Source organism: Ambystoma mexicanum, chromosome 9, assembly GCF_040938575.1.
Source record: "Ambystoma mexicanum isolate Mex_15411 chromosome 9, UKY_AmexF1_1, whole genome shotgun sequence".
NCBI lineage: Eukaryota > Metazoa > Chordata > Amphibia > Caudata > Ambystomatidae > Ambystoma > Ambystoma mexicanum.
The window spans coordinates 659,628,242-659,655,521 of record NC_090931.1 but is presented as its reverse complement, the minus strand read 5'-3'; the positions used below and the strand labels follow the sequence as shown (position 1 = coordinate 659,655,521).

At 46.6% G+C, this 27,280-nt stretch overlaps 1 protein-coding gene across 1 annotated transcript in view; it reads right to left on the bottom strand.

Annotated features, from left to right (window-relative positions):
- LOC138488462 (aldehyde oxidase 1-like) overlaps nt 1-27,280 on the bottom strand; it is a 705,629-nt gene that overhangs the window by 280,939 nt on the left and 397,410 nt on the right. The window contains exon 17 of the mRNA XM_069615436.1: nt 24,763-24,932. Within this exon, the coding sequence (XP_069471537.1) occupies nt 24,763-24,932 (170 nt within the window). The remainder of the gene's footprint in view (nt 1-24,762; nt 24,933-27,280) is intronic.

Below are 27,280 nucleotides of genomic sequence, written 5' to 3'. Positions count from 1 at the left end.
CTGCAGGGAGCCAGGACAGCCAAAGTCAATTGGAGTAAAGTCTATGGAGCTGAGGCACTTCTTAGATAGTAAATGTCTTGCACAAAGTTAGAGAGTTTGTTGAAGACAAATCACTGTAGGGTCACACGCTGTTACACTTGTGAAGGTTAGAGCTGAGATGAACTCTAGAAAAGCAGCTACTGCAAGCCTCAACTGAGAAGAGCAAGCTACAGATACTGAGGTAAGTATCCCAAGTCAGAACAGTACCTTTGGTTAGAAGAAGAGGGTCCAGCTGGCTTCTGTCTGGTTGTAGCGATGCAGATCCTGTGCTCCTGGGCCTCAGTTGTGAAGTCAAGAGGGAGGATGTCTGGGGACTCCTGCGGCAGCAGTTCGAAGGGCGGCGGAAGGTACAGGTTCTTCTCGGTTCAGCTCCCGTTTGCGGTTTCATTGCTCGGTAAACAGCATCACCGCGGATCTTTGACACTGGTTGGGCTCCTTCACTCCTTGAGTCCTGCACTCTGGTGAGGTGACTCAAGCTTTGGTCGTCCTGCTTCTGGAGGGTCCTGGGGAGACTCCTGGAGCTTTTGTCCAGTATACAGATGTTGTACTCGACTACAGATTTCTCAACCACTGGCACTCGGTTCCTACAGCAGGAAAGAAGTACAGCCAGTTGGGGAATGTCTTCCAGCAAAGTTCGTCTCTAGGTTAGTTGGTCCCACTAACCCAAGGGAAGAAGTCGTCCCTTTCTGGAGCTTCTCTTGTTGATCAGAAAAAGGAGTTTCAGCACAGCAGCAGGGCTTCACCGGGCAGTTCAACGGTCTAGTAGGATGCAGTAAGCTTCATTCACGGTTTCTTCATCGGATTGTTCTTCCCAGTGGTCGACTCTTTCTACAGTCCCAAAACCCTCACCTTTTGAGCAGGTTTCTCTCTTTCATGCACAGCCTAGCTGCCACTCACACAGCTGGGTGGCTGTCCTGCAAGGACAGCGAGCCAGCCAATCAGGACTGGGTGCATTCAGGTTTCCCTGGAGACAAAGGACAGGGGAGTTTTGGGCACCTCCCTCACTTCCTGCCCTTGCAGACACACTGGAGCCAGAGGCTGGTTTGCCGCGCAGAGTAAAACCCAAGAAAGACCTCACGAACAGAAAATGGCGAAAAAAGAAGACTGGGGCCATTTTGACACAATGGTCACCCATGAGTGCTATACTGCAGCTGAGGATTCAGCCTGCGGTAGAAAAGCACAATGGTAGGAAAATTAAACACTGCCACCAGCCATTTAAAGTAGCAAGGGTAACATGAAAAATGTTACATGAGTAAGTAGGAAAAGGGGCTACTAATTACCCCCTGCCCCCTTTAAAATGTGGTGTGCTGGACCTACAAAGAGAAAAGTTAAGTAAAGTAAATTTCACTTTACTATTCTTGGGAACAGTAATTCACACAAGACAAGGTATTTAAACCTTAAGAAAGGATTTCTCTGGTGCTGTGCGTCACCCTACAAACAGTAGATGCTTATGGAGCTTGCCAGACTCCCAGACTCCAAAAACAAAGGAAACAAATAATCCAAATCAGGTAAAAACACATGAGAGTGAGAAAAAGGGCTCGCTCACTCCAGGGTTAAACTTAAAAAAGTCCTAAAGTCCAGCAAAAGAGCTGGGGTCTCTAAGGTTGAAGGGAATTAGCACAGAAATGAGAATTCTCCCTAACATGAGGGAGCAGAGCAACATCCGGTCAAGGGTGGATCTGAACCTGGAGGACTGGGAGAGCAGGCAGATCTCTTATAGGCAAGTGCAGTGAGGTGGAATGGGGCAGGAGTATGGGATGCAAGACCAGCACCTAAATCCCTGTGGAAGCAAATCAGAGTGGTAGAGCGGAACAACAGTGAGATTCCAAATGAAAACCCACAACAGTATCGCAGTGAAAAAATGCAGAATGGTTGCACAAAGCAGCAGCAAGATTAAAAAATGCAAACCGAAAACAATATCCCTGATGAAAAGTGCAGAGTGGTGGTACAAAACAGCAGAGAGATTACAAATGCAAACCACAATATCACTGAGGAAAAATGCAGGCAGGTGGCACAAAACAGCAGCGAGATTCAAAAATGGAAACCCACAACAGTATCCCTGAGGAAAAAATGACGTTGTCTCCTACCAGATTGTCGCTACAGACAGAGGTCAAAGGCTTGAGTCGTCCAGGGCAAACAGGCAAACAGGTATGGGAGGAGCCCAGGGAGTTGCCCTTTGCCACAGAGCTTCGCCGGCTGCCCTGTGAGATCTGCTAATGAGGAAGGAAGGCTAGGTCACCTGACTCATGCAGAACTCCAATCACGGCCTGGAAGGCGGACAGAGGGTGGGGTGGAAGGAGGGTCAGAGAAGGAGTGGGGACACGAGGAGATGGCTGCCTGAGTGTTCAGGGGATAACGTGTTGTAGGAGGAAGGACAGGTCCCTGGAACTCACCAAATCACAAATTCAATGTGGATACTTGATATGATATGGTAAGTCATTTATAACATGCCTGTACAAGTGTTCCTAGGCACGACAAGGAAGGGTAGACAGAGGGAGGAAAAAACAAACAATCTTACTAGGCCTTGTGTCATTCAGATCGTGTAAGTGCGAGGGGGAGGGAAGAGGAGAAGTGCCTGGGGGTAGGGTGGGGGAGAGTGCAGTGGCAAAAATGCAGTAAGTGCTGCCAGGGTGGTGGCTCAAGTACATGCAGGGAGGCAGGGGACTGTAGGGTTGCAGATAAAATCCCTAAGTGGGTGGGAGGCCCAGAGGCAGTGCAAGGTGCTACTTGTCTTGCAGGAGCCTGGTTCCCGTGAGGTTCAGTGGGTGGCCATGTAACCAGTTAGCGCAGCAGACAGGAGCATCGGCAGGGGAGAGAGAGAGAGAGAAACCGAAGTGGAGACGACGGTCTTGAGTTGCTTCTGGAACCTTAGGTGGTCCTGCTCAAGTTAGAGAGAGACGGGGAGGCTGTTCCAGAGGGAGGCCCCAGTCGAGGACAGAGATCTACCCCCACTCTCAACCTGGAGAAGTGTCTGACCCTCTGAGAGTTGGAGGTGGATGAGCAGTGGGCTCGAGAAGGAAGATGCTTAGGAAGAGAGAGTTGGATGTAGTGTGGTCCCTGGGCCCAGAAAGCCTTGTGGACAATGCAGAGGGTCTTGAACTTGATCCTTGCAACCAGTGGAGAGATTTCAGGGCTGAGAGATGTACGATCCCTGGGCTTGAGGCCAAGGACAAGTCTTGCAGTCCTGTTCTAGATTAGTTGCAAAGGGCGAAGAGTAGAGGCAGGCAGATTTAGAAAAAGTCTCTTACAGTAGTCCAGCCTAAAGAGAACCAGGGCTCTGGATACAGTGAGTGTCTGGGGGAAAGTGAGAAAAGGAAGAATATCTCTGAGGAGGTGCAGCTGGTAGTGTGACATCTTAGAGATGTCAGAGACTTGAGGAGAGAAGGAGAGGGTGAGTCGAAGATGACCCCAAGGTTATTCGCCTCACGGGAAGGTGCAGGTAGAGGGCCCAGGGTGGGCGGCCAGAGTGAAAGAGGGAAAGCTGGAGCAGGGGCCCCAATGAGAAGGATCTCTGTCTTACTGGCATTATGGCAGACATCATTGGAGGCACACCATTACTGAATCGCGGATAGACAGCCAGGAATGAGCGAGAGAGCAAAAGAGGATGAGGGGAGCCCGAAGGAGAGCTGAGTGCCATTTGCATAACACTGAAAGTTAGAACAGAAGGTAAATATGAGGTGGGCCAGAGGTGCCAAGTAATAGTTGAAGAGCCAGGGTGAGAGGTTGGAACCCTGGGTAAGATCACATGTAGAGAGAGAGGTGGTAGAGAGAAAAGACCCAAGTTGCACCTAGGAGGGTCAATTGGAGAGAAAGGAGGTCAACCAGGCTAGGGCCTGACCTGTCATGCCCAGGTTGTCACAGAGACGATGGATCAGGATGGTGTGGTTGACGTATTGAAAGCTAGATCAAGGAGAATGAGGACAGAAGGAAGGTTAGCGTGGAGATTAGAGAGCACGTTTTCACAGGTGTTCAGGAGAGCAGTTTCTGTGCTTCCAGCTGCTCTAAAGCCAGAATGGTGGTAATGGAGACAACCAACAGATTCAGTATGGAGAGTAAACTGTGAGATGGCCAGCTTTTCCAGGAGTTCGGCCAGGAAAGGAGTGATAGATATTGGGCGGTAGTTTGCCAGAGAGGAAGGATCGCCAGAGGGCTTCTTGAGGAGGGGCTGCACAAGGGAGTGCTTTAGGGGGGGAAGGAAAGTTCCAGTGGCAAAAGAGTGATTGCAGAAAACTGCCAAGTCTAGAGTGAGGGTGTCAATGTGATCCTTGATACTTCTGGAGGAGCAGGGGTGCATCTGCTTTGATGAGACTTTCATAGATCAAACTTGTCTAGAAACATCGTCTGGAATGAACACGGCAAAGAAGGAGAAAGGAGGAGGAGAAACGACCGGAGAGGGGCCGGGAGTGGTAGAGGGCGAGGAAGAGGAGAGAGTGGACAGGATGTCCTGAGTTTTAGTGGTGAAGTGAGAAGTCAGTGCCGTGCAAAGGGCCTGGGAGGGAACAGGAGGAGAAGTGGAGACTGCATCATGATTGGCAAGCTCCTTGAAGATTTTGAAAAGTTTGGCCGAGTTGTTAGAAGCCGCAGAGATGCAGGGTTGGATGTAAGTTCTCTTCTTGGACAGGACAGAGAGTCTATATTGCTTTTTAAGCAGGTGGCAGGCCAGTTTGTCGGAGGATGAGCCTTATGCCCTCCACTTCCTTTCAGCCACCCTACACTTGCGTTTACGGTGCTTCCTCACATGGGTGGACTTCAGCAGAAATGAACTAGGTCCAAGACCTCATCGTGAATTTACAACACAAAGAGGGTCACTGCTACATATGTGGTCGGCATTCCCAACTCTACAATTGTGCTGGAGATATGTGACACATGTTTTGGGGGGCACCATAGGGAAAACCTTCATCAGGCATGCTGGGTGTGATCCTCTTGAGCTGACCGGAAGATGATATGTACCGAGTGAGTCAATTAATCACATTCATTCCGCTCACTGCTGAGGGACGGTGATGCACTTTCTTCAAATATGTGGTTGGCCAAACTAAGGTATAGCTCTGGAAAAACATACAGCATATAACAAGAGAGACGAAACGTTTTGAAAATATGGCAACCTCTGCTGAACTACATGCCCTTTCACAATAAGGTCCTTTCATATTCCAAAGAGATCGTTTGACCCCAGATGATTAGTGGTTTGCCATAGCAGGCATATTTTATGTTGAAACCACTGAATGGCCATGCACAGGATACTTTTCTTGTCCTTTTCATGACATGTTCTACACAGGATTGGGACGGTGGAAGGTGGGTTTTTTGAAGGGGGTTAGAAAAAGAGCTCAATGTTCTATATGGATTTTCCCCTCTTTTTGGATGAGAAAGATCAATAAAACATGTTTTAAAACAAAATAAAAGCAGCATAGTCAGGTGACCTAATCAAATGTTTATACTTGGAAAAAGACTATCCTGGACCAAAATGTGAATAATGGAGAACTTCTTGATTTTTACTTTATACTTTGACATTGAGTTATTTTAATAAATAGGAGAAAGCTACATGTTTAACATGTTCCTATTAAAATAACTGAGATCATTGTATATAAAAATGTTTGTTTAAATGTTTACATATTGGGCCCATTATAAGGGATAGGGACAAGCAAACTGCAGTCCAAAGGGAAGAGATTAGAAAGGAGGTTATGAAACTCCAAATGGAGAATGTCGGGACTGGCTGCTCAGTCATGTTTTGTAAGATAAGGTCTATTTCAGATATATAGACAGAACTTCAAACGGGACGAAGACACAGAAAAGATCCTGAACTCTAGGTGAGTAAATGCATGTCATGGAGGGTCAGAGCTGGATTGTGAAATGGGAGGGCCAACAGCTTTTGGGAGTATGGGAGTATTTTAACTATTTTAAAAAAAAAATTGATTTTATTGAGTTTAAAGAATCACATAAAATACAAGCATCAGGTGGGTCGTCATGCGGGTCAACATAACATAAAAGTAAAACATATCACTATATTGAGCGAACGAACTGCGGTGGTGCATTTTTTTATGCCCTCCTCTCCCTGTTAAAACCCCTCCTACTCCCCCCTTCACGTTTCACCACCGGCTCAATCATATAACATCATTTCAGTTAACACCATTAGGGGGACCTCGCATTACATCGGTTGGTTACACATCATTTCGCACATGTACCTTTTCAAGGAATTGCTGCAGACTTAAAAATGACTCCTGTCACTGGAACGAGTCTGTGACCGCTGCTTCAGGGAATATATTTTGCACAGAAGTCATCCCACGCCATTTCGATGGAGCCCTGTTCTCCGTGAATGGCTGCGGTTAGGCAGTCCATTCGATACAAGTTTCGTGCCACTTTGATCCATTCAGTTTTATTTGGGAGAGTCTTCCTTTTCTAGAATATCGCAAGACATGCCCTTGCCGCAAGAAGCAAGCCAGGAGCCATCTTTGGTAGTTTTATAAACTCGTCGTCTCGTTCTTCTAGTCCAAATAGTATCAACATTGGTGCTTTCTCCCTTGTTTCCCCGTCTAGATCTTTAATACACCCAAGGACCATGTCCCAGTATGACTGGACTGCCGTACACCCCCACCACATTTGCCAGAAATCAGCTTTCATCCCATATACATGCCAGCAAAAGGGACTCACTCCTTGGTACATCTTAGCGAGCCTGATTGAGTCGAATTGCCATCTGTAGAGGAGTTTAATACCGTGGAGCTTGTATTGGCACCAATGGATGTTTGTGAGGTTATCCTGTATATTTGACGCCATGTGTGTGTGGCCAACTCCCTCCCCAAGTTGACTTCACATTATTTTTTTAGCTTGTCGGAAGGGGAATTCTTTGTGTCCACCATGGCCTTATATAATGCGCCTATCAAACCACTGGAGCCTGTGCCAGTATCCAGTATCTTCTCGAAGGGAGTGAGTTCTCTCTGCAAGTTGTATTTCCAGATTTCCCTAGTCATGACACGCTTCAGCTGTAAGTATGGAAAAACTGGAAGTGGTCCAAGCCCAAGTGCTTCCTCAATTTCCTGTATCGTAACACAGTCACCCCCTTTCCATAATTGCCCTTCCCTTTCAAGGCCGGCTGCAAACCACATTTGAAACCTCTCCGGGTCTGAGATGGCGTCTCTAATTCCTGGCACCCATAGATGTCCCAAGGGGGATGGCCATGTCGTGACACCTTTCATCCCTGTTCTCTGTCGCCAAATGCTCCACAAGGTTCCTAGGATTGGGTGTTCCCGTATTCTTCTAAGTAACTTTGGTCTGGGTACCCATGGCCATTCTCCTACAGTTGCAGGGCGAATATGTTGGTTGTCTAGGCCTACCCACTGTAGGTCTTTCCGCTGTCTGGTGTGAGAAACCAAGATTCGCAGTTGGGTGGCTTCATAGTAAAGGCATATATCTGGGAGTCCCATCCCCCCACTATCCTTATTGAGGTGTAGCAGTGGGTAGGAGACTCTGGGTTTCTTACCCAGAGTCCAGTAGGTAGGCCTTTGTTTTTACAAAGTAATCCTCAGGTATCTGTATGGAGAGCAGGATTTTCTGTAATATCACCAGTTTGATGGCGTTGAGTCGCCCCATTCAGGAGAGCGTGAGTGGATTCCATCGTGTCAGGTCTTTTTCTATCATTGTCATTGGTGTAGGGGGGAATCTGCCTCATATAACTCTTTAAGTTCTCTGGTGGCATTGGGGCCTAGGTATCGTAACATCCCCAGACTAACTTTCATGCCCAAGGGTGCGAATCGTCCCACATATCCGTCTCTGCTTTTGTCTATTGGGAGGAGGACTGATTTTACTGGGTTTATTTTGTGCATCGCCCCTTCAACATCTGTTGGAGTTCTGTGCCTACCTTCTTGTGTACCAGAGCTTTGCAATCAGGTATCAGACCGCAGCGACAGGGGCCTGCGTTGTAGGGGATGACCTCGGCCGTCCCAGGGCAATGCAGTCTCCGGTCCCAAAGTCGATGCCACCACTGGCAGTGGGTCGCTGTTGTAATACGGGTGATGCTGGTCCACTTGCACCACAGGGGCTTTACTCGTAGGCCGCTCTGTCGACTGTTTATTTCAGCAGTCTCGTACTTTCACTTTTGGGCGCAGGCCTCGGACTCGGCGGTGTATCTGTGATTTCTTCAACGATTTTGCCCGAATTTTCCCTCGTTGTCTGCTCCACTGGATAGTTGTCTTGTTGGGTCCTTTATTTTCTTCAATCTACGGGCAAATGGGGGCACCTTTGCCAGTTTGAGGGGTCAGGGACACGGAGGAGCTCTATCTTGCGTTCTCCATCCTTGCACCCCCTAGTGGCTGTTCATTTGTGCCATTTTAATTGTATTCTTTTTCTAGATTTTTTGGGAGCTTGAATTAGTGGTTTAATGCTTGTTTTTGCTTTTTACGGGGTCTTGGATTAAGAGTGGCATGTTGTTGATTTGGCAGATTGCTCATGACCATCCACTGATGTCTGGGATGCACTGGAATAAGTTGTAGTACAATTTTGGGCACTGCAAAAACTGTGCTCCCCTTTACTTCTTCTGGCTACAATATGTTGCCCCATACATACATTGGTGGATGGAATAGAGGAACTCCACATGCATCTCTACTATGTTACCTGTGTATTTATCCATGGCTTTAGATTGCTATTAGGATATTCGTTTAATATCAATGGGCTTTTGGAAGGGCCTTACTCTTTCCATTTAATATGCTTATGGGCAGTCCAGCACCGATGTGAGGTGAAGTGGACTCCCTGCTCACTGTGCTCAGAGAGGCACAGCTTCACCTCACTGATGAGGCCCAACAAGGCTGAAACACGTGTGTGGGATTGCTGTTGGTACTCTTGTTCAGAGAGGAATTGCCATAGCATTTCGGTGCTGGACGGCCCATGTGGGCGGGACAAAGACTGATATGCAAATGGATATTTCCCATCTGTGAAAGGTACAGTGAGCAAAAAGTGTGTGCTGCAAACTCTCATCTCAGAACAGGTTATCATGCCATGTTCTTTCTAGAGAGGAGCGCCCGGTACCTTTTTTTGAAACTAATGTATGTATATCTTTAGATTTAGATTCCTAGAATTGAATAGGCAAAGAGTTGGATGCTAGGGTTATAATCAAGCACATTACTGCTTATATTTGGAATTACTTATTGTTTGACTAAACTACTTTTAATACTCATTTACTATCACTAAAGGGGAATAAATATATATAAATGCCTTTGTGTTATATTGTATGAACATAAAGAAGCACTATATTGCAGGAGTAAAATCTTCTTTATTCAGTGATAAAACTGTGTAAAAACAGTTGATGAGCTTTAACGTTGCTAATTCATGTAAGCGTGATGAGAATTGGTTCCCAGGTGTTCCGATGGTATACCTGCAACTATGTTGCTAACTATTAGTAAACTGTCAGGTGTTCAAGTGCAGTGGGTTCACTTTCCTCATAAGGCACAGAGATCCAACTCTCTCTGAAGCTCTGCATCAGGAATAGCACTACTCACACAACCTGCCACAGTTCGAGGAAGGCACAGTGATTGCCTCTGGGGTGGTGGTTAGGCTGTGCCAAGCAGGGTATGATGAAAATCATGTAAAGAAAATGTGTAGAAAGTAGCTTTTTGAAAAGTTTAATTTTTCTTACTCACCCACACCCGATCAGAATTATAAATCAATGATAATTTCATTTTTTTAAATTGGGAACAGTTAATTAATCCCCTTGGTGCGTCCCTTATGAACATTGTTCTTTTGCTTTCTAGCTAGGTTTGTGCTTTATAAATTCCACATTCCATATTTAAAGCTGTAAATCCTGTGGAAGTACAGGAAACATAAGGTGCTTATATTTCCTCCAAAACAATGCAACTATGGTTGGAGTATGTTTCCGTGAATGCCGAGATCCTTTTGCAGGCTGCAGTCTTTTTTCTGCTTTCATTGCGTGAGGAGCAGCGAGCGAACCTTTGATAACCAGTCTGCTACACGGAGCGTAGCGGAGTGTGGCTGGAGTGTGTTGCCGTGACTGCCGAGATCCTTTTGCAAGCTGCAGTCTTTTTCTGCTTTCAATGCGTGAGGAGGAGCGAGCGAATCTTTGATAACCAGCCCGCTACGCAAAGCATAGCAGAGTGTGTTTGGAGTGTGTTTCCCGTGTTCCCTGTGGCCCAAGGCTCAGTCTTGCCTCGGTGAAGTACATTTACAACATGGAATTGGAGCCAATTCACAGCGTCCCTCCAAGTGTGTTACAATGTACACGCAGCCAAGCACATCGACATCTCACCTCCAACGTCTTGGAATCCATGCAATAACCAACCGATGAATATATGGCTTCCAACACAGAACCATCCACTCTACATGCATTAGTCCTACCCCACACACCGCCTTGTCCACGCTCAATGCTGTGGTTGCCCAACTCAATGAGCCACTGCCCCGCACAAGTATCCACCAGTTGAAACCCAACAGCCTGTGTCTAACAAATGTGCACTATTTGAAAGTAATGTGCGCTGCAAACTTTCAGATAAACGTATTGCTCCCTCTGCCAAAACACCTAGCGGGTCATCAGCTCCTCCCTTCTGCTGCCTCATGGACGGCAGAAGGTTTTTTGCAATGAGCTCAAAATCTCTCCAAAGTTCCTGGGGATGTCTTAAGCAAACACTAGCAATAAACCAAAAAAATGGTTTGGCCTCACAAACTGACATTGAGGTGTCTGATTTAGAGCTTTTGACTGCCGCCACTGGTGTCGCAGAACGTACACCAGGAGTGGAATCAATCAACAACACATCTTCGAGTCAGATGCAGGGGGACTCCTGCACAAAGCCCTGTGAGCAAGTACAACTAGACACTGAACCAACCATTGTTGTTGTAAGCACAACCCCAATAGAAAAAGCGAAAGTAGTCGAACCAAATTCAGTTTCAACCGTAACAATCTCAGACTGAGTCTTTGTGGGTGAAGAACAACAGATCAGTTCAATCATTGCTGTGAAAGACGTAACTCCCGAAACTTTAAATCCTATAACAACTCGAGCTCAGAACCCGCTATCAAATACCTTAATCCACGAAGTTAAACCATCAAAGAGGAGGATGAACGACTCAAGTGTGAATGAAACACCATCAAAAAATCAAGCAGAAAGAAACCCTATCAGTCATCATGTTTACAAAACAAATAAAACACAAGTACATGAATCAGCCACAATACGATCTTCTATGCCAGACTCTACAATAACTCTTCCTCTGCCTGGAGCAACCCCAGCCCTACAAAGAGATTGCAAAAAAAGTAAAGAAATGTATAAGCACCAGTGAAGAGAGCTAAGAGCCACCCAATCTTAGCCAATCGAAAGCCATTAAGACATTGCTAGCTCTCAAGCATTTTTTATGTCCTCACTCACCATCTCTCTTGCCCCATTCCTAAAACTCTACAAAGCCATTAATGATAATCTGAAAGATCATGCAACCTTAATGGCCATGATGAACTCCAAACTCATCTAAGTTGAATCATTTATAGACAACCCTAAAGAAACTTGGGCATCAGACAAAGAGATTGAAACTCCCATCAGGAATGATTTGATGACCTTATTGAAAGAGGTCAGTGAAGAGAAAAAACGTCTGCTTGGCTTGTTCAAAGATGTACTAAGAGCAAGCACACATCTACATGAAGGAAACGTTATGAGCCCAGCCGCAGAAACCACACTTGAGAAAGTCACAGACCACCTAAATGAGAGTCATCAATCAACAAAAACACAACTAACTCATGATGTAACCACTGATGACCCTTGCTTAAGATCTAACTTTCTTGTCGCAACATGTAATCAAGACCTAGAACTAACCAAGTTAGCGCCTTCAACCTCTGCCTCCACAAGTATGCTACTTACTTAGCAACAAGGGCTACAACCAAACAGCAGCTCACTGACAACCTCAAATAGAATCGAAGCGTCAAATCCACCTGTAACGGATGGCATAACAGAGGTAGGAGACAAGCCACATCTTTCTAACGTGAGTCTGGAAGAACAAGCACAAGAATTGCAAGAAGAAGCACACTATAAATCAAAGCACAACAGAATGGAAAAAACAGTCTCTGGACAACAAAAACACTGAAGAAAAAAAACGGTGAAGAAAATTAAATCGAATAATTCAAGGAACTTCATGAGAAATCTAAGATTCAAAGTGACAGCTTCGACTTCACAACACTCACAAAATACACTCACAAAATACAAAGGCCATATGTGTCACTTTAGATCAGACTACACAGAACTAAACTGTGTGGACTGGCAGTGGACCAGTGCTAAATAGGGACATTGACAAAGACTTACTGGACCTTTCTGTCTATGAAGACGAAGACATTCCAACAAACTCTGAAAAAAGTAATGACACTTCATTTTCATCAAATGACGATTCCATTAGACACTCGCCTCAGTCAGTAAGGAAAGTATTTACAAGCCCGGGTCGGGACCAAGACCAAAGACCAAAACAACTCGCCGTTCCTGACATTGGCCGAAAAAAAAAGATAAACTCAACAAAGCATATGAAAAAACAAAAATAACGTTCATGGACAAAAATGAATAGAAGACAGATACATAAAGAAAAGCACAAAAGACAATTCACATTCAGCGCCTAATAACCTCCCAAAGAGAGGGAAAATAAAAAACGTAATCGCTTGAACTTTCAATTAGAACCACGAGGCACTACTGGAAACCAATGGCAAAAAGTGCTACTATATTCAAACCGGTTTATAATTGAACGTATCTTAAACACTGAAGATGGCCTAACACTTAATCGAAAGAACATCCTTCCATTATTAAACCATGTTCCAGAACTCGCTGCTGTTACATCTTTGGATATTACAGTTGTAAGGTTCTGTGATGAGGAAAGACCCGACTGTGTAGGCCTTCACGTCCCCTCAGCTCTAGTTTACAATCATCTATAACCTTAAGAACTATGGGCTTTGACGTAACAGAGAATAAAACATGCATCATGCAACCCAAGGAGAAAAAAGTCACACACCAAAAGAATGCAAGTACAAATGACTGAACAATGTCATCAAAAACGCCTATCAAGATGAATCTAAGGTGCTCTGGAAACACGTTAAAGACAGAAGCCCAACAGCAGATTAAAAACACCAGTGATTTACAAACCCTAAAAATTTCCTTTAACACAGGATTGGGTTAAGGAAAGCTACACAGAAAACTCCAACAGAAAGATCTAATGCAAACAACAATTAATCTTGGGGATGGCTCGCGATAGCCCTGTCCTCTGACCAAGGAAATTAACAACAAATTAAGGATAAAGCCATCATCCTCTAATGGAATACAAAGGGATTCAACCACCTATTCAATAACATAGATAGGCAGGAAGTAATTGGGAAATCATATACCTGCAAGAAACCTGGTTAAGAGACACCCTGATGGCTGTTTAGTATATTTAAACCCTGCGAGTAAGGGAGCGAAAGGCCGCCCGATGCTGGGACTGTTGACAATCATAACAGAAGGCATAGGATTCACGGTAAAACAAGTGTACAATCCTAATTTCCATATACAATCACTTCTAATAGAAGTAAAGTACAATAACATTTTACAAAGTCGATGGTTAGCCCCGATCAACTCATATGGGAATCCAGTTGACAGTAGAACAATAGACTTTGCCGAACAAGTCATAAACATTATCGGATTGTGAAACCTAAGAACTGGATTGTGAAACCTAAGAACCTCATGATCATCATTTGTGGCGATCTAAACACAAAGGCCCTCATTACGACCCTGGCGGAAAGTGACTGACCGGACCGCCACAGCGTAAATAGCGTTTCTGCCATTGCACGAAGGAGCAAAGTGCGGCCCATTCCGACCCATCGGGCACGAGCACCACGGCATGGCGGAAGTGCAAAGTCCGCGATGGCGGAAAAGACCCCAAAACGGCCCACACCGCCGCTGTACGGCGCCCTAGGTGCAATACCGCCACCCATCACAGCGGACACCGCAGTGTGCGCCTACCGGAAAGTACGGTGACCGGAAATATACGGAAACGGAAGTTAAAACATGGGCCCGGAACGGGAAACATCCCGCCGTACACCTATAAAACCACTAAAACCACACAACCACTAAAAACACTACCCTGAGACACACCCCAACCCGTCATCCACCCTAGCGAAACCAAGAAAAATGGGAAAAGTAGCGAAGAAAGCGTGCGACCGCAAGCGGCAGGTCCACTTCTCCCGTGAGGAACTCACCGTGCTAACAGAGACCCTCCAGGAAAATGCTGCCGTCGTCTTCTGCACACAAATGACCAGGACAGCACTTGCAAACAAGAAGGCCATATGGGCTCTGGTGGCACAGCGGGTAAGTGCGGTGGGGACCGCACCCCGCACCCCACAGCAATGCCGAAAGCGATGGGACGACCTGCGGATACGCGTCCGCAGCATACTCTCTGCCAACCGCAACATTGCCCCAGCCACCGGGGGAGGTCCTGAATCACCCATCAAGTTGACCCCCTGGGAAGAAATCTGTGCCTCCACCATCGGAATGGAGAGCATAGAGGGAGTCGGAGGGATGGAGAAAGGAGTGCAGACATCCGAAGATTCAGGTAGGTGGGCCAGATAAAACAATGCCAAATCCACAAAGTCCAACCATGTGAAGTACCATGTGTCCACATAGTGCAACAGAAACACATGTCCAGGAGAACTTCCACACACATCGGCCTGATAGCGCACGTTAAAACCCACAATAAATACATAAATAATTAAAAACCCCTAAAACACGCACTACACGTGCAGCAGGTACACCCTAACTGCAGGCTGCCAAACAACTGCACCCTCACTCCACACACAAATGAAAGCACCTCCAAGGCCCCGACCCAAATCACCCTCAGGTACCACCCCAATGCATGTGATACAATGCCATTCCAATTCCCACAGACCCATCAATAACCCTCGCCCTCCTTTACTCCACCACAGGGTCCGATCCAAACGACGAGCTTCAGGACACCCCTACCAGCACACCTGCAAAGAGGGCCAAGACCAACGGCCAAAGACCCTCCACCTCAGCTGCACGCATCATGACACGGCAGCAGCACAAATCAGGTGGCAGCACAGAGGAGGGAACATCAACAGGCACCCCAGCAGCCAGCATGCCCACACCACCACCACCACAGGTCCCCCCAACGGATGCCACAGAAGGCACTGCCTCTGGTGGCAGCAGCACCATAGGTGACACCCCATTGATGGCAGCATGCTCCGACACAGAAGACGGGGATGTCGAAGACAGATCCATCCATGACCTGTCCCAATCCCCCTGTCTGTCCCATCCCGTACAACATGAGGATACCACGCAGGGGCACCCACAAGACGACGACTGGCCATCCCCCACAAGCCCTGTGGCAAGGCAACATGAGGTCAACAGCCCCTCTGTGACACCCCCGCAAATGGCCATGGCCCAGCAGAGGCAACAGTCCCTCGACCAGTTAATCGTGCAACAGCAGCAACTGGCCACGCTCCTCAAGGACCATGCCGATGAATGTGGGGGCACTAAGGCAGACATAGAAACATCAACTGAGACACTTAGGGCAGAAATGGAGAGAGGTACAGAGACACTAAGGGCACAAATGGAGAGTAGCACCGAGAGCCTGGGAGTCCAAATGGAGAGAAGCACCGAGAGCCTGAGGGGGGACCTGCATGCGACGTCCAAGGACGTATGTGCCGAACTTGCCGCAGTGCGCCGTGTGCTCACTGAGCTCTCGCAAACCCTTAGGGACATGCATGGACGTGAGCAGGCAGAGACATCATCCGTTGCAAGTTCCGTCCAGGGCAGCCCCCAACGTAGATCTGGGAGGAACCTGCGCTCCACAGGCAGGGGTGCCCCTGATACCCGCAGAGGGGGCTTGCAATAGCGACTGCCCACTGACAACGAGCATCTGTGGACACTGGTGTTCGGGGGGGAGGTAGGAGGGTGGAGGGGGTGTGTTGGGCTCACTTGGGTGGCGGGTCGATAGGGTGTACAACATGATATCACATATGCCATAAACAGTGCACGATCAACCAATGAGATGTGTGGACATTGATCTTTGTGTACTAGGCCATCATAGGCGTACAGTCCATATTGTGCATGTCCCAGACACACACAGTGCCACGAGTCCCGTGTCCATGTATCAGCCACCAGGCGTGAGTGCTAGAAGCATACATCAATGAGATGCTGACGAATGTCACGGCCCTCCGGTGCCTCGCAGACTCCTTGAGGTGCTGCCACATCCCCGCCCTCATCATGACCATCATCAGGTGGTTGCAGTTCTGCGTCAGGGGGCATGGGCACATTTCTACGTACGCACATGTTGTGGAGCATGACACATGCCATCACCATCTTTGCAACCTTCACATGGCGGTACAGGAGTGCCCCGCCAGACCTGCTGAGGCAGCGGAAACGACCCTTCAGTAGGCCGAATGCCTGTTCAATGACTACACGGGTACGTGAGTGGGCATGGTTGTAGTCCTCCTCATGCTGGTCCCGTGGGTTCCGGACTGGTGTGAGGAGCCATCTCTTCAGTGGATATCCAGCATCACCTGTATGTGGACGAGAAACGTATGATGTGGAATGCCATTGCTACGTACGCACACCCCCCCACCCCTTCCTGCCAGGTCATTGCCGAATCACATACCCCACATTATCATGCATGTAATGAGACTCACCGAGTAGCCAGGATCTGTTCCCTGCGTGTCGCTCCATGTAGCGTGGTATTGTAGAGTTCCTCAAGACCATAGAATCATGGGTTGATCCAGGGAATCTGGCACAACAATGTGTTGGAGTCACACACCATTTGTACATTCAGAGAATGAAATTGTTTTCGGTTGCGGTACTGGGCCTCCATGGCATGTGGGACGACCAATTCCACATGGGTGCAGTCGATGGCACCAATGCAACCCGGTATGCCGGCAAGTGCATGGAATCCCACTTTTGTGTTGGTAATTTCCTGCTCCGAGCGTGGTAGGGAGATGTAGTCGTCTGCGTGCTGCAGGAGGGCATCGAGCACTTGCAATAGTGTCCGTGAGAACAGTGGCTGAGAAATGCCATGCAACTGTCCGACTGTGTGCTGGTAGGTGCCTGTGGCCAGGAAGTGGAGTACAGACACCACCTTCAGTAGGGGTGGGATGGCGGTTGGGCTATCTATCATGCTGACAAGGTCAGCCTGTGTCATGTCCACAATGGCGGCTATGGTGTCCCGGTCCAGACGGTAGAGGGTGTGGATCTGCTCATCAGTGAGGTTGAACGGATGTGCTCGGAGGCGTGGGATTGCGGGCTGCCTGCGTGGTGGTAGTGGCTGTGCTGTCGGCCCTTGCTGGCCCTGCCTTGCCCTCCTCCTCCTCCTGCGTCTCCTCCGTGCGGCCGGTTGTAGTTGGTGTTCGTCTTCTTCCTGGAGTTGGAGTACTTGCAGTGCTATCAGGTCCCCCAGGGCCAACATCGCGAGTCCTGCCGGTAGCATTTCGGTGTGGTTGTGGGAGGAGACTGGCTGTGCAATTTATGTGTTTTCAGGCTGTAGGGCCTCCACCTGTGGTGATTCATTCCACCTGTGCAAACTGCTCTCCCCTTTGGCCGAGCACGTCCCGCACACAACGCTGCAATTCGGGGAATGGCATCTTGCTATTGCAATCATGTATTTGTACCCGATGGCCGTGTAACATTGGTTGATATGTTCATTCTGCTATGGTCCCATTGTTTCACATACTATCTGTGCAGTCGCGAACAGACTTGTGAAGGGTCAGTGGTACGTAGTACTCGAGTAACGGTGGGCCCTCATGCATCACTGTACCGAGTTGCAACGACGGGCGGGGCGTCCCATTTGTGGGTGAAGGCAGTTGCCATTTTCACACACAGCCGCACTAGATGGATTAATTAGTGATTTCAAACGGCCACAGATGCTTCTTCGACGTGATGTTGCAAATGAGGAATTCGAAGGGCGGCGCTTTCGGTTTTCAGCTAGCGGCGAGGAAATGCCCACAGGTCTGACTGCAAATATAACGTACTATTGTTCAATGTCCTTGGGACAGGGGCCATGGCGAGGATGCAATGATTGATATGAATGGTTTGGGATGCGCAATAGCAACGTGGGCGATGAGGCCGGACGTTCCCAAATACATGTTACTTCACAACACTGGCATTACGGGCTGGGGCACTGTGGATTTTGCAGGCTGCATAACGCACAGACTCAATGGATATTTCTAATGTTATGTGAGTAAATATTCAGGCGTTTTAATCCCGGGATGAGGGAATGATGAATGGATGCATGGGCAGGTGATTTGATACAGAGTTTGCCATGTACAGGGCTTCTTGGAATCTATCCGCCTCCCCTACGCTATGTGATGCAGGGCTGCCATAGTGGGACAATCGTCTATCTGGCCTTGTTGAGCCCTCCCTGTCTCGACGCGCCCTCAGACACTTGTGTCCATGCACGTTACCAATCCCATCTGATGGATTCTGTTTTGACAGACGCATGCACAGGTACACTCGTTTGTGATGGTGTTTACACCTCGATATAGATAGTTATGAGTCGCAAGTGGTTTTTGGGTGGTGATGAACCTTTGGAGTGGGCTAGCATGCATATGGCTGTGGATTTAGTGTGATCATTGAAGTGAGTTGTTCGAATGTAGTTCTGATGGCCATTCTGTTCTTTTTCTTTTCTTTTGGTTGACAGGTATCTCCTCCCCTTTTGCCACTGCCATCTGTATGCCACTCCTGCAGATGGGTTTTACTCCCGACACCTGCTGCTTCGTGTTAATCAGTGGAGCAGCCTTACGATCTTATGGGACGATCGCCAATGGGCCACATGCCCTTACGCAGTACTGGTGGCTCGGAGCAACATTTCGGCCTTTCAGCTGGACTAGTGCCTCCCCATTGGGACGGCCCTGCGGTTGTGTGCGCTTCCATGTTGCCTTTTCGTACGTGAATGTGGCTCTGTGTACCATGATGGAACAGGGCGTCACACAAGTAGTGGCTGGTCATTTCTTGCGGATGCAGCCCACAATGGTGAAATGTGTTTTGGAGTTCATGGCCTGATGGCTGTATGGGCTTGGTGATTTTGTTGTGCATTAAATTTCTATTCTGATTTGGCCCGTGTAGCGTTCTTCTTTGCAAGTGATGTGGCATATTCCTATTTGGGGAGCGATGTATTGTGAGGAGATCTGCATTGGGTTCCAGCTTCGGAGTTTAGTTGCGTGGTACTGTACTGGACGCGTTTGCCTACGAAGCCCGTGAGGTCAGGGATGGGGGCTGCCAATATGACTGTTTGAATGTTGTCATGCTCAGGGGCGGGGGATTGGGTTTTGTGTAACAGATGCCGGTCAGCCAGGTGGACTGGTGGAATGATGTGATTTTCGGAATATTGCTGGTCACAGGTGCCTGTGTTTGCGTGCGTTTCTTGGTGGGGGACTGTGGTCATGTCCATTGGGATGGCTTCTGTATTCGTGCCATCTGTGCCCTGCAGCTCCCATTGGCCCCTCTTGTGTTTCATTTGTTCGTTGGCATGCATGGGTGACTTGTACATTTCAATGGTTGCATTGTGACTTCATTGCACCTACGGGGAGTTGTACTTTGTGGGCAGGGAGCGGTGTACAGGCACTCAGTGGGGCCGTTTACGGTTGATTCGCGATGCCGTACTTCTCACCATGGCGGAATGGTTCATTCCGCCATGCTTGATGGCGTTAGGTACATGTCCGCTAGGGTCGGAATTAGCGTACCCTTGCGCCATGGTGGTGTTTACGGTTTGGCATGGCGCGCGCGCGCATGCTTGGTGCAGTTAGCGTTGGCGTTCACTACGGTGTCGCTAATGGCTTCGTACTTTGCGGTGACGGGTCATAGTCGCACCGAGCGCTATTCGATGGCGGTATTGCATTTCCGCCATCGTTTTCCGAATTCCGCCAGGGTCGTAATGAGGGCCAAATTGTCTTATGTACAAGGATAAGACTCCAACCGCCTGGCCAAATTGCACAAACAACAAAAAAGCAGAGCTATTTCCTGGTTAAAAACCATGCATGCTGAAGCATACATATGCTAAATGGCAAAACACCAGGTGACATTCCGGGCGCACCCACTTGGCATCGTGGTACTTTGACAATTCTTGTGTGTCTTTCAACATCCTCCATGAAATCAAATCTTTTGAAGTGGTCAAGACAAACCAGTGATCACGAAATGATAAAGTTAACATGGACCAGATCTTTCACAGATGGACAAAAATGCTGGTCAACATCAATCAAAGTAGCCTCGTGAAGAAATAGAATACGGGTTGCACTAACAGAGGTCCCAAAATTAACAGGAAAGTTGAGAATACTGATCCATTGTGATGAATCAGTAATAGATTACAGACCAATTATTGTCGATTATAGAGAAAAGAAAACTATGGGAGGAAAGCCCAGTGTGAGAAACCTGAAGGTGTTTCCCTGACTGGTCCCCGGGGATCTGTCATCCAGGTGGTAGGAAACAGCCATCACTATTGGATCCATATCCTGGCGGTGGACCAGTGATGGAGCATCACCTGGATGGGGGGTCCTTGGGGAGTGGAAGTGGGACACCGACAGGTGAGATGCGGTATCCCCCTTCTTCTAATACCTTTTCCCCATCCTGCTATATAGGAAGCTCAGAAACTCTACCCGCTCCCCTTTTCCGACACAAACACTTTTGCACATCACGAAAGATGACGGACAAACATCAAAGCCGTTTACCTATTATGTCCCAGGCAAAGTCAGTCAATTGACCAGGATCATACACACACCTGACGGCCCGTTCCCTTCCCAACAGGGATATAAGGTGTAGCACGAGAGCACAATATGAGCAAGGCAGACTGCACGACGAGACAGCTATCGAAGCACAGCAGTTCAAGAGGAGGAGAAAGGTGGCGAAAAGCGTAAGGCTGACAACGAGAGAAGCGACCTTGCACTTTCCGACCTCGACTCGCCAGATCTCCGTACAAGGAATAATATGACCACAAACAATACCCCAAGTGTGTTGCAGGAGATGTCAATGGTACACGGAGCATGCCATGCTGATAAGCAGGACAGAGGGAGACGCATGCTATCAATGTACCGGCCTTGACTCCAAATACAAGTAAAGCAAAGCAGTTCATCACAGCTTGTGAGTCGAGGGGAGAACCAATAAGAAACCGAACTGTGTTGAATGAAAGTCGCAAAGTGGCATATTGAGAAAAGTTCAAAGAACTGTAAAATTGTTAAGGGAAGAGCAGCTGCAGAGGGGTCCGGCACCACGTGGGTGCTCACTCGAGAGACTCTGGTAAATCCTGCATTGAATGGAACTACTGATACCAGAAGGCGCTAGGGGAGCCGCAAGGAAAAGGTCAAAGTGGTCATACAGGAGTCTAGCAAAATCCATGTACAGTCGAAAGACTTTGACCGATAAACCATTGAGCACACAAGGTAAGTGAATCCCACATCAAGAGAAAGCAAAAGGAATTGTGAAGTGGCAAGAGTGATCCCGACGGAGGGGTACAAATCGAGAGGGGCAAAGTCTAAAGTCTCAAGGAACAGTGTGTTGACAAAAGTGAACCCTGCAGAGAGATGTCCACGGTGAACTGTTTAAAAGCCATTAAGATTTGTGAGTGCCAAAAGAGAAAATGATTTGTGAAAAGCCGTAGTGAACCCGACGCAGGGAGGCAAACAGTCGAGAAGGGTCTGCGTCCAGAAGAGGGGGACCCATGGGTGAAAGCATCACCCAAAGTACATTTGAAAGGAACTTTTTGTTTGTTATTTTTGGAGCCTATCAGGTCCTTAGAGGCAAGAGACTTTTTGTAGAAAAGAGACTTAACCACTGATGGCCCTGGTACCTAAAGCAGAACTGTAGTCTTGTGCTGGGAGAAGCTCAAGCGTGTGCTGTGCTCAGGAGTCCCACCTTGTCCTGTGCTCAAAACATGGTCAAGGGAGACCCCTAGCTACCACATCCTGACTTATCATTTGTGAACACTTCTTTCTTTCTTGTGAATCCTATCACACACTTTTTTTGGTATTTAGTTGTAAGGATTGGCAATTATTTTAGTATAGACCCTTTTACTTTGACAAGACGCCAATAGTACTGCCTTATTTTGATTTGATGGTTCTAGCTTGCTCCCATCTTAGATTTAGGTTGTTTAGCCAGCCTACCTGTACAGTTTAATAAATACCCTTGAACTGTGATCACTTGTGTCTGTCTATTCTTGATACCATGCCTTCCTTACACCAGCTTCAAGCAAAAACATATTTTGATCAAGAGATCGCAGATCAGAAAAGTAGAATGCAGAAAGAGAGTTCAGAGATTTACCAAAGTTAATAAGAGCTGACAGGTGTAAGAGGCGAAAACAACAGTACAGGACCTGGATTTTATCCTACAAGTGCATCATGCCCCAAAATGATGGTGAACTAATGCTCAAGACTATCCTAGGGAAGAACTCCAGAAAGTTTTGGGAAATCATACATAACATGGATGCTACACAAGATAAACTACTGATAAACCTGATTCCTGAAGAAACCTGGACTCAATACTACCATGAACTATATGCTGCCCACCCACCAAAGGGCACCAACGTGTTCAAGACCAAAGCAACATCATGGTCAATTCCATTTGAGAAGTCAGAAATATAGACCTCAATCAACAATGCAAGTAGCTCGAGAGCCCTGGGCCCAGATGGGTTATCAAACTTTACCTTGAAAATGGACCCAGAAAACTGGTCAGAATTTTGTTACATCCTTTTCTCTCAAATAATGAGAAATGCCAGTGTTCCACCCTTGTGAAAATGCTCAGTATTGGCTCCTATATTCAAGAAGGGGGGAGTACACGAATCCGAAAAACTATTGTCCAATTGCCCCCTTGGACGTGCTTGGAAAAACCTTTGCCTCTATGATCCTAAAGCGACTAAACCAACGGGCATCCAATACCAGAACTTCAGACCCATGTCAAACTGGTTTTGTTAAAGGCGTAGGGTGCAACATGAACCTCTTTCTCCTAAATATACTGAAACAAAGGTGCATACGAACCAAAAGACCTCTATACCTCGCTTTTATAGATTTGAAACAAGCCTTTGACAGTGATGACCGAAATCGAGTATGGACCTAAATGATCAAATGGCATTGTCCTTCTGATTTACTGGCAGTAATCATGGCCCTGCACGAAGGAACATCTATTTAAATAAAATTAAACTCAGCAGGCTCATTGACAAAAGAGATTAAAACAGCTAAAGGGCTTAAACAGCTCTTTCCATTGGCATCAGCACTTTTTAGCCTCTTTATCTCTGATTTAAAGACCACTCTAACCTTATCATCAGCATGCCTCCCAAAACTAAACGATTCTCCTATTGGCAGGATGGTCTATGCTGATGATTTAGTACTTTTAGAGCACACCCCAATAGGGCTACAGCGAAGTCTCACATGCTTGCAAGAATGTCATTCAAAATGGCCTAGCAATTAATGTAGAAAAATTAGAAATTCTAATACTAAGAAACATGCGTGGCAGAAATACCAAAAAGCAGATCTTTAACTGGAACGTGGGGAATGAGCCCGTCCGAGTAGTTTGCACAACTAAATATCTAGGACTGTGTGTTAACGCTAGTATGGATGATGCTCCCGAATTATGGAGCTCAAGTGGAAAACAAATAACGTAAGAGCTCAAGGTCAATTTCTCCATAAAAATATGGGAAATTCTCAGTGATACCTAGAGGGATCCTTCTAAAAAAGATCTTGTGCCTCCCTAACTATCTACCCATAGCTCTGATAAGATATGAACTAGGCTTACTATCTTTGTACACACAAATAGTGTGGAATTCGTTAGCCTTGTTCCAGAAAATGATCATGAACGACAGTCCAATACAGTTCAACGTCTTAAAAGTACATATGGGACAGTTTACAGATTGGACCTTGAAATCATGGACAGCATGTTGTAAAGATCTACTAACCAAGATCGATGCAACTGAATGGGCTCTTGTGAACAACCCAGAAGGGGTTAAAAAAAATATATGTTGTCTTGATTGGGAAGAAATGGAAAAAAAGCAAAAAGGTATAATAGCAACTAACATTGTGCCGAAGTACCTAACAAACTTCCCAAGTGCATGCCATAGAAATCTGTTCCTAAGAATCAGATTGAACATCCTTCCAACTGGAGATGGCCTCTTCTTAAGGCATGACGCTGAAACAAGCAACGCTTGTTGCAGATTCTGCACAAATCATGAGGAATCCTTAAAGCGCCAAATTATATTCTGCCACAAATTTAAATTGCAAAGAACCAAACATATGGGGGAATTACTCATGGAAAATTACCACTTGTCTGCAGATGTTTGGTGGGTACGCTGCCATGGAGGACATGATTTTAAATAAAATTTTACAGTAACTGATTTTTTAACAGAAATATTGCAAATTGAATACGTTTTCATGACATTGTGAGGTGCAGTGTTGATTAGATGTAGAAACAAATGAATTTTAAACTAATTGTTGAACAATTAATTGAGCGATACTGTTTTCATTTTAGGTTAAAGTTTGTAATAAACTGAGTACATTTGATAGAAAACATTTTTAAAAAAACAATGCAACTATGTTGGAAATAGAGCAGAAGTTGGCTAACATAAAAGAAGGAAGGGGTGTTGAGAAAAGTCACAAGATAATGAATGCAATTGAGCAACAACTTTGTGAAGATTTATAACATGCCTATAAATCCCTTACGGCCTTTAATGTTCCAAATCATGTCCATGTGTTTCATGTAAAACATTATGCACAATGGTTCCTATGGTAAAACACTCCATTGCATTTCTTTTATTACTTACAGGATCTTGGCATGAGCTCTGGTGCTGGTCACAAAGACCAAGAACAGCTCTCTGTCCATTCGGGGAATGTCATCAACGTACATTGCCTCGCCTGTGGCTTGTTTAATAGCAGACAAGTGTGGGATAGGGCGTCCAACAGGATCTTGGACAGGCTGACTAGGTGGAACCTCCTGTAAATGAAAGACACATTGCTAAATTCTGAGACACGATGAAGGACTGTTATAAAGAACTGTCATGAACATCAAAACCTTGAAGCTAATGGGCCAATTACAATGTGCCTACAATGTGCCTACCAATGTGAACTGACTCCATGTCTAGATCGGAAGTGCCTGTCACAGAACCTTGAGTCTTACAATGGAGTCTATGAACTCTGATTACAAAAGATCTAACAAAAAAGATGGTATGTATCTACTGTTCTCACACACATTTTTACAAAGGGCCTCATTACGAGCATGGCGGTAGCCGTGCCTGTATGGCAGGCATGGCTACCGCCATGTTTGCTGCCGGCACCGCCTCCCGCGATTGGGCAATAACCGGCCCATAACGTGATGAATGGGCCGGTAATTGCCCATTCGCAGGTGGGGGTATTGCCGGGCCCCCAATCCCCATTCTGCCCCATAGGGTAGAATGGGGGTGGGGAGCTGGATGCGCCGGCACCATCGATAACAGTGCCGGCGGCATTACGAGTTATGCTTGCGGGTGCCGCACAACCCGCCAGGTGGCTGTCAGGAACCCGCGAGCAGAAATCGTAATGCGGCAGGACGGTATGAACGGTGCCGGTGCTTTACCGGCACCATTCATACCATCACCGCCAGGGTCCTAATGAGGCCCAATGTGTTTTCCATCTATTTGATTGTGAAGTAGACTGCATCACCATAGAGGTCTTGACTGTTCTTCTATCCCTGTCTTCACTCACTATTTTTTAGATTTACAATCTTCTATCTTATAGATCTAACTGTTGTGATCTTTTGTCCCTTGCATCTTTTTGATTAGCAGACACCACAATGTAAGATACAAATACATTCTTGTAAAACAATATAAATGTGACCAACTGCCACATGGGCTTTCAGTTCTAGTTTTAGCCTTGTTATACAGACCATTTAAAGATGGCCACCATTCTCCTTTGACCAAATCCTTTTTTTTGATTGGACCGGTCTAGGTCCACAGCTCAGATCTCTTTTCCTCTTAAAATGTGCTCTCTCTAGAAGCAAAGCAGGTGCAACATTGATGCACCAGAGGTTTGCCACACATATCTGGGCCAAGGAGGCCCAGTCCACATCTTATCCCAAAACTAGACTTTATTACTCTGAAAAAACTCTCCATGCTCTATCTGTTTGTGTCCCTCTATCTCACTTGGAGCTTTGCACCACTCAAACCCTCACCAACTACACCAACTACAACCTTGCCTGATCCTCTTGTCTCCCATCAATCACATTAGCTGCAGAGCAGCCTCATACTCTCCCCCTTGCTCAAACAGACCCTTTCTAGCCCCAACTCAGCCAGCTCCTAACACTCCGCTACTTTATGTTCACTCCTTACCCAAACATCACAGATACTTTTCAAGTGTTTTCTGACACCAACCATGATCTGTTATGCCTCACTCAGACTTGGCTCCAGGATGTGGCTGAACCACTCAGTCTCTAACTCCTTGGCTTCCTTCTTCAACACATCATTCACCCTTTCCCCCCCGGATATGATCACATCAAGGTTTCTAGAGACTGTTTCACCTTTTTTCTTTGCCCTTTCCTCCCATTCACTCCTGCAAGATCTTTGTGCCTCACCTCACCTTTCCTGACTCAAAAGCCTTACTCATGATCTCCTAGCTCTACTTCCTCTTTCAATGACCTATTTGCTGATGCCCTAGAACAACTTGTTCCTATCCCTACTAATGCTCTGATGGTTGGTAACCTCAATGTCCCCACCAGGCAGCTTCTGCTCTCAACAGCAACCTGGAAATCATGGGTCTTACCCAGATGGTTTTTCTTCCTGCATATTCTTCAGGTCTCACTTTGGACCTTATCTCACCTTGCGGCGGTCAACAAAAATTTACCTACAGCAGGATGGTCTGATTGCCATGAAAACCACATCTCAATTGGCCTTCCTTTTACTCTGTATCATGCCCCATAAATATATATGTATACATGTCAAAATATGTACCCGTCCCTTGTACTAATCATGGCCATGAAATCCTCAAGTCTTTTTTCTAAAACCAAAATGTCTCAGGTTCCCCCCAGCCTTTGCCATTGAAAAAGCATGGACTAAAGCGGCAAAATGTTCTAAATCTGTCTACAAAACCCAGTCCACTAGTTATAAACAAGCTGTATGAAACTCTGTATGCAAAGATAAAAGCACCTTTGTTTCTGATTGAATTGAAAACTCCAGTAATAAACAAAAGGAAACCTTTGCATTTCACAGAGATCCATCTTCCGCCTCCCTTTTTTCTCTTTCTCGCTCCTTCACAACCCCCCTTAAATAGAACTAGCTCCTCATATATAGTACAGTCTATCCAGGCACTCAT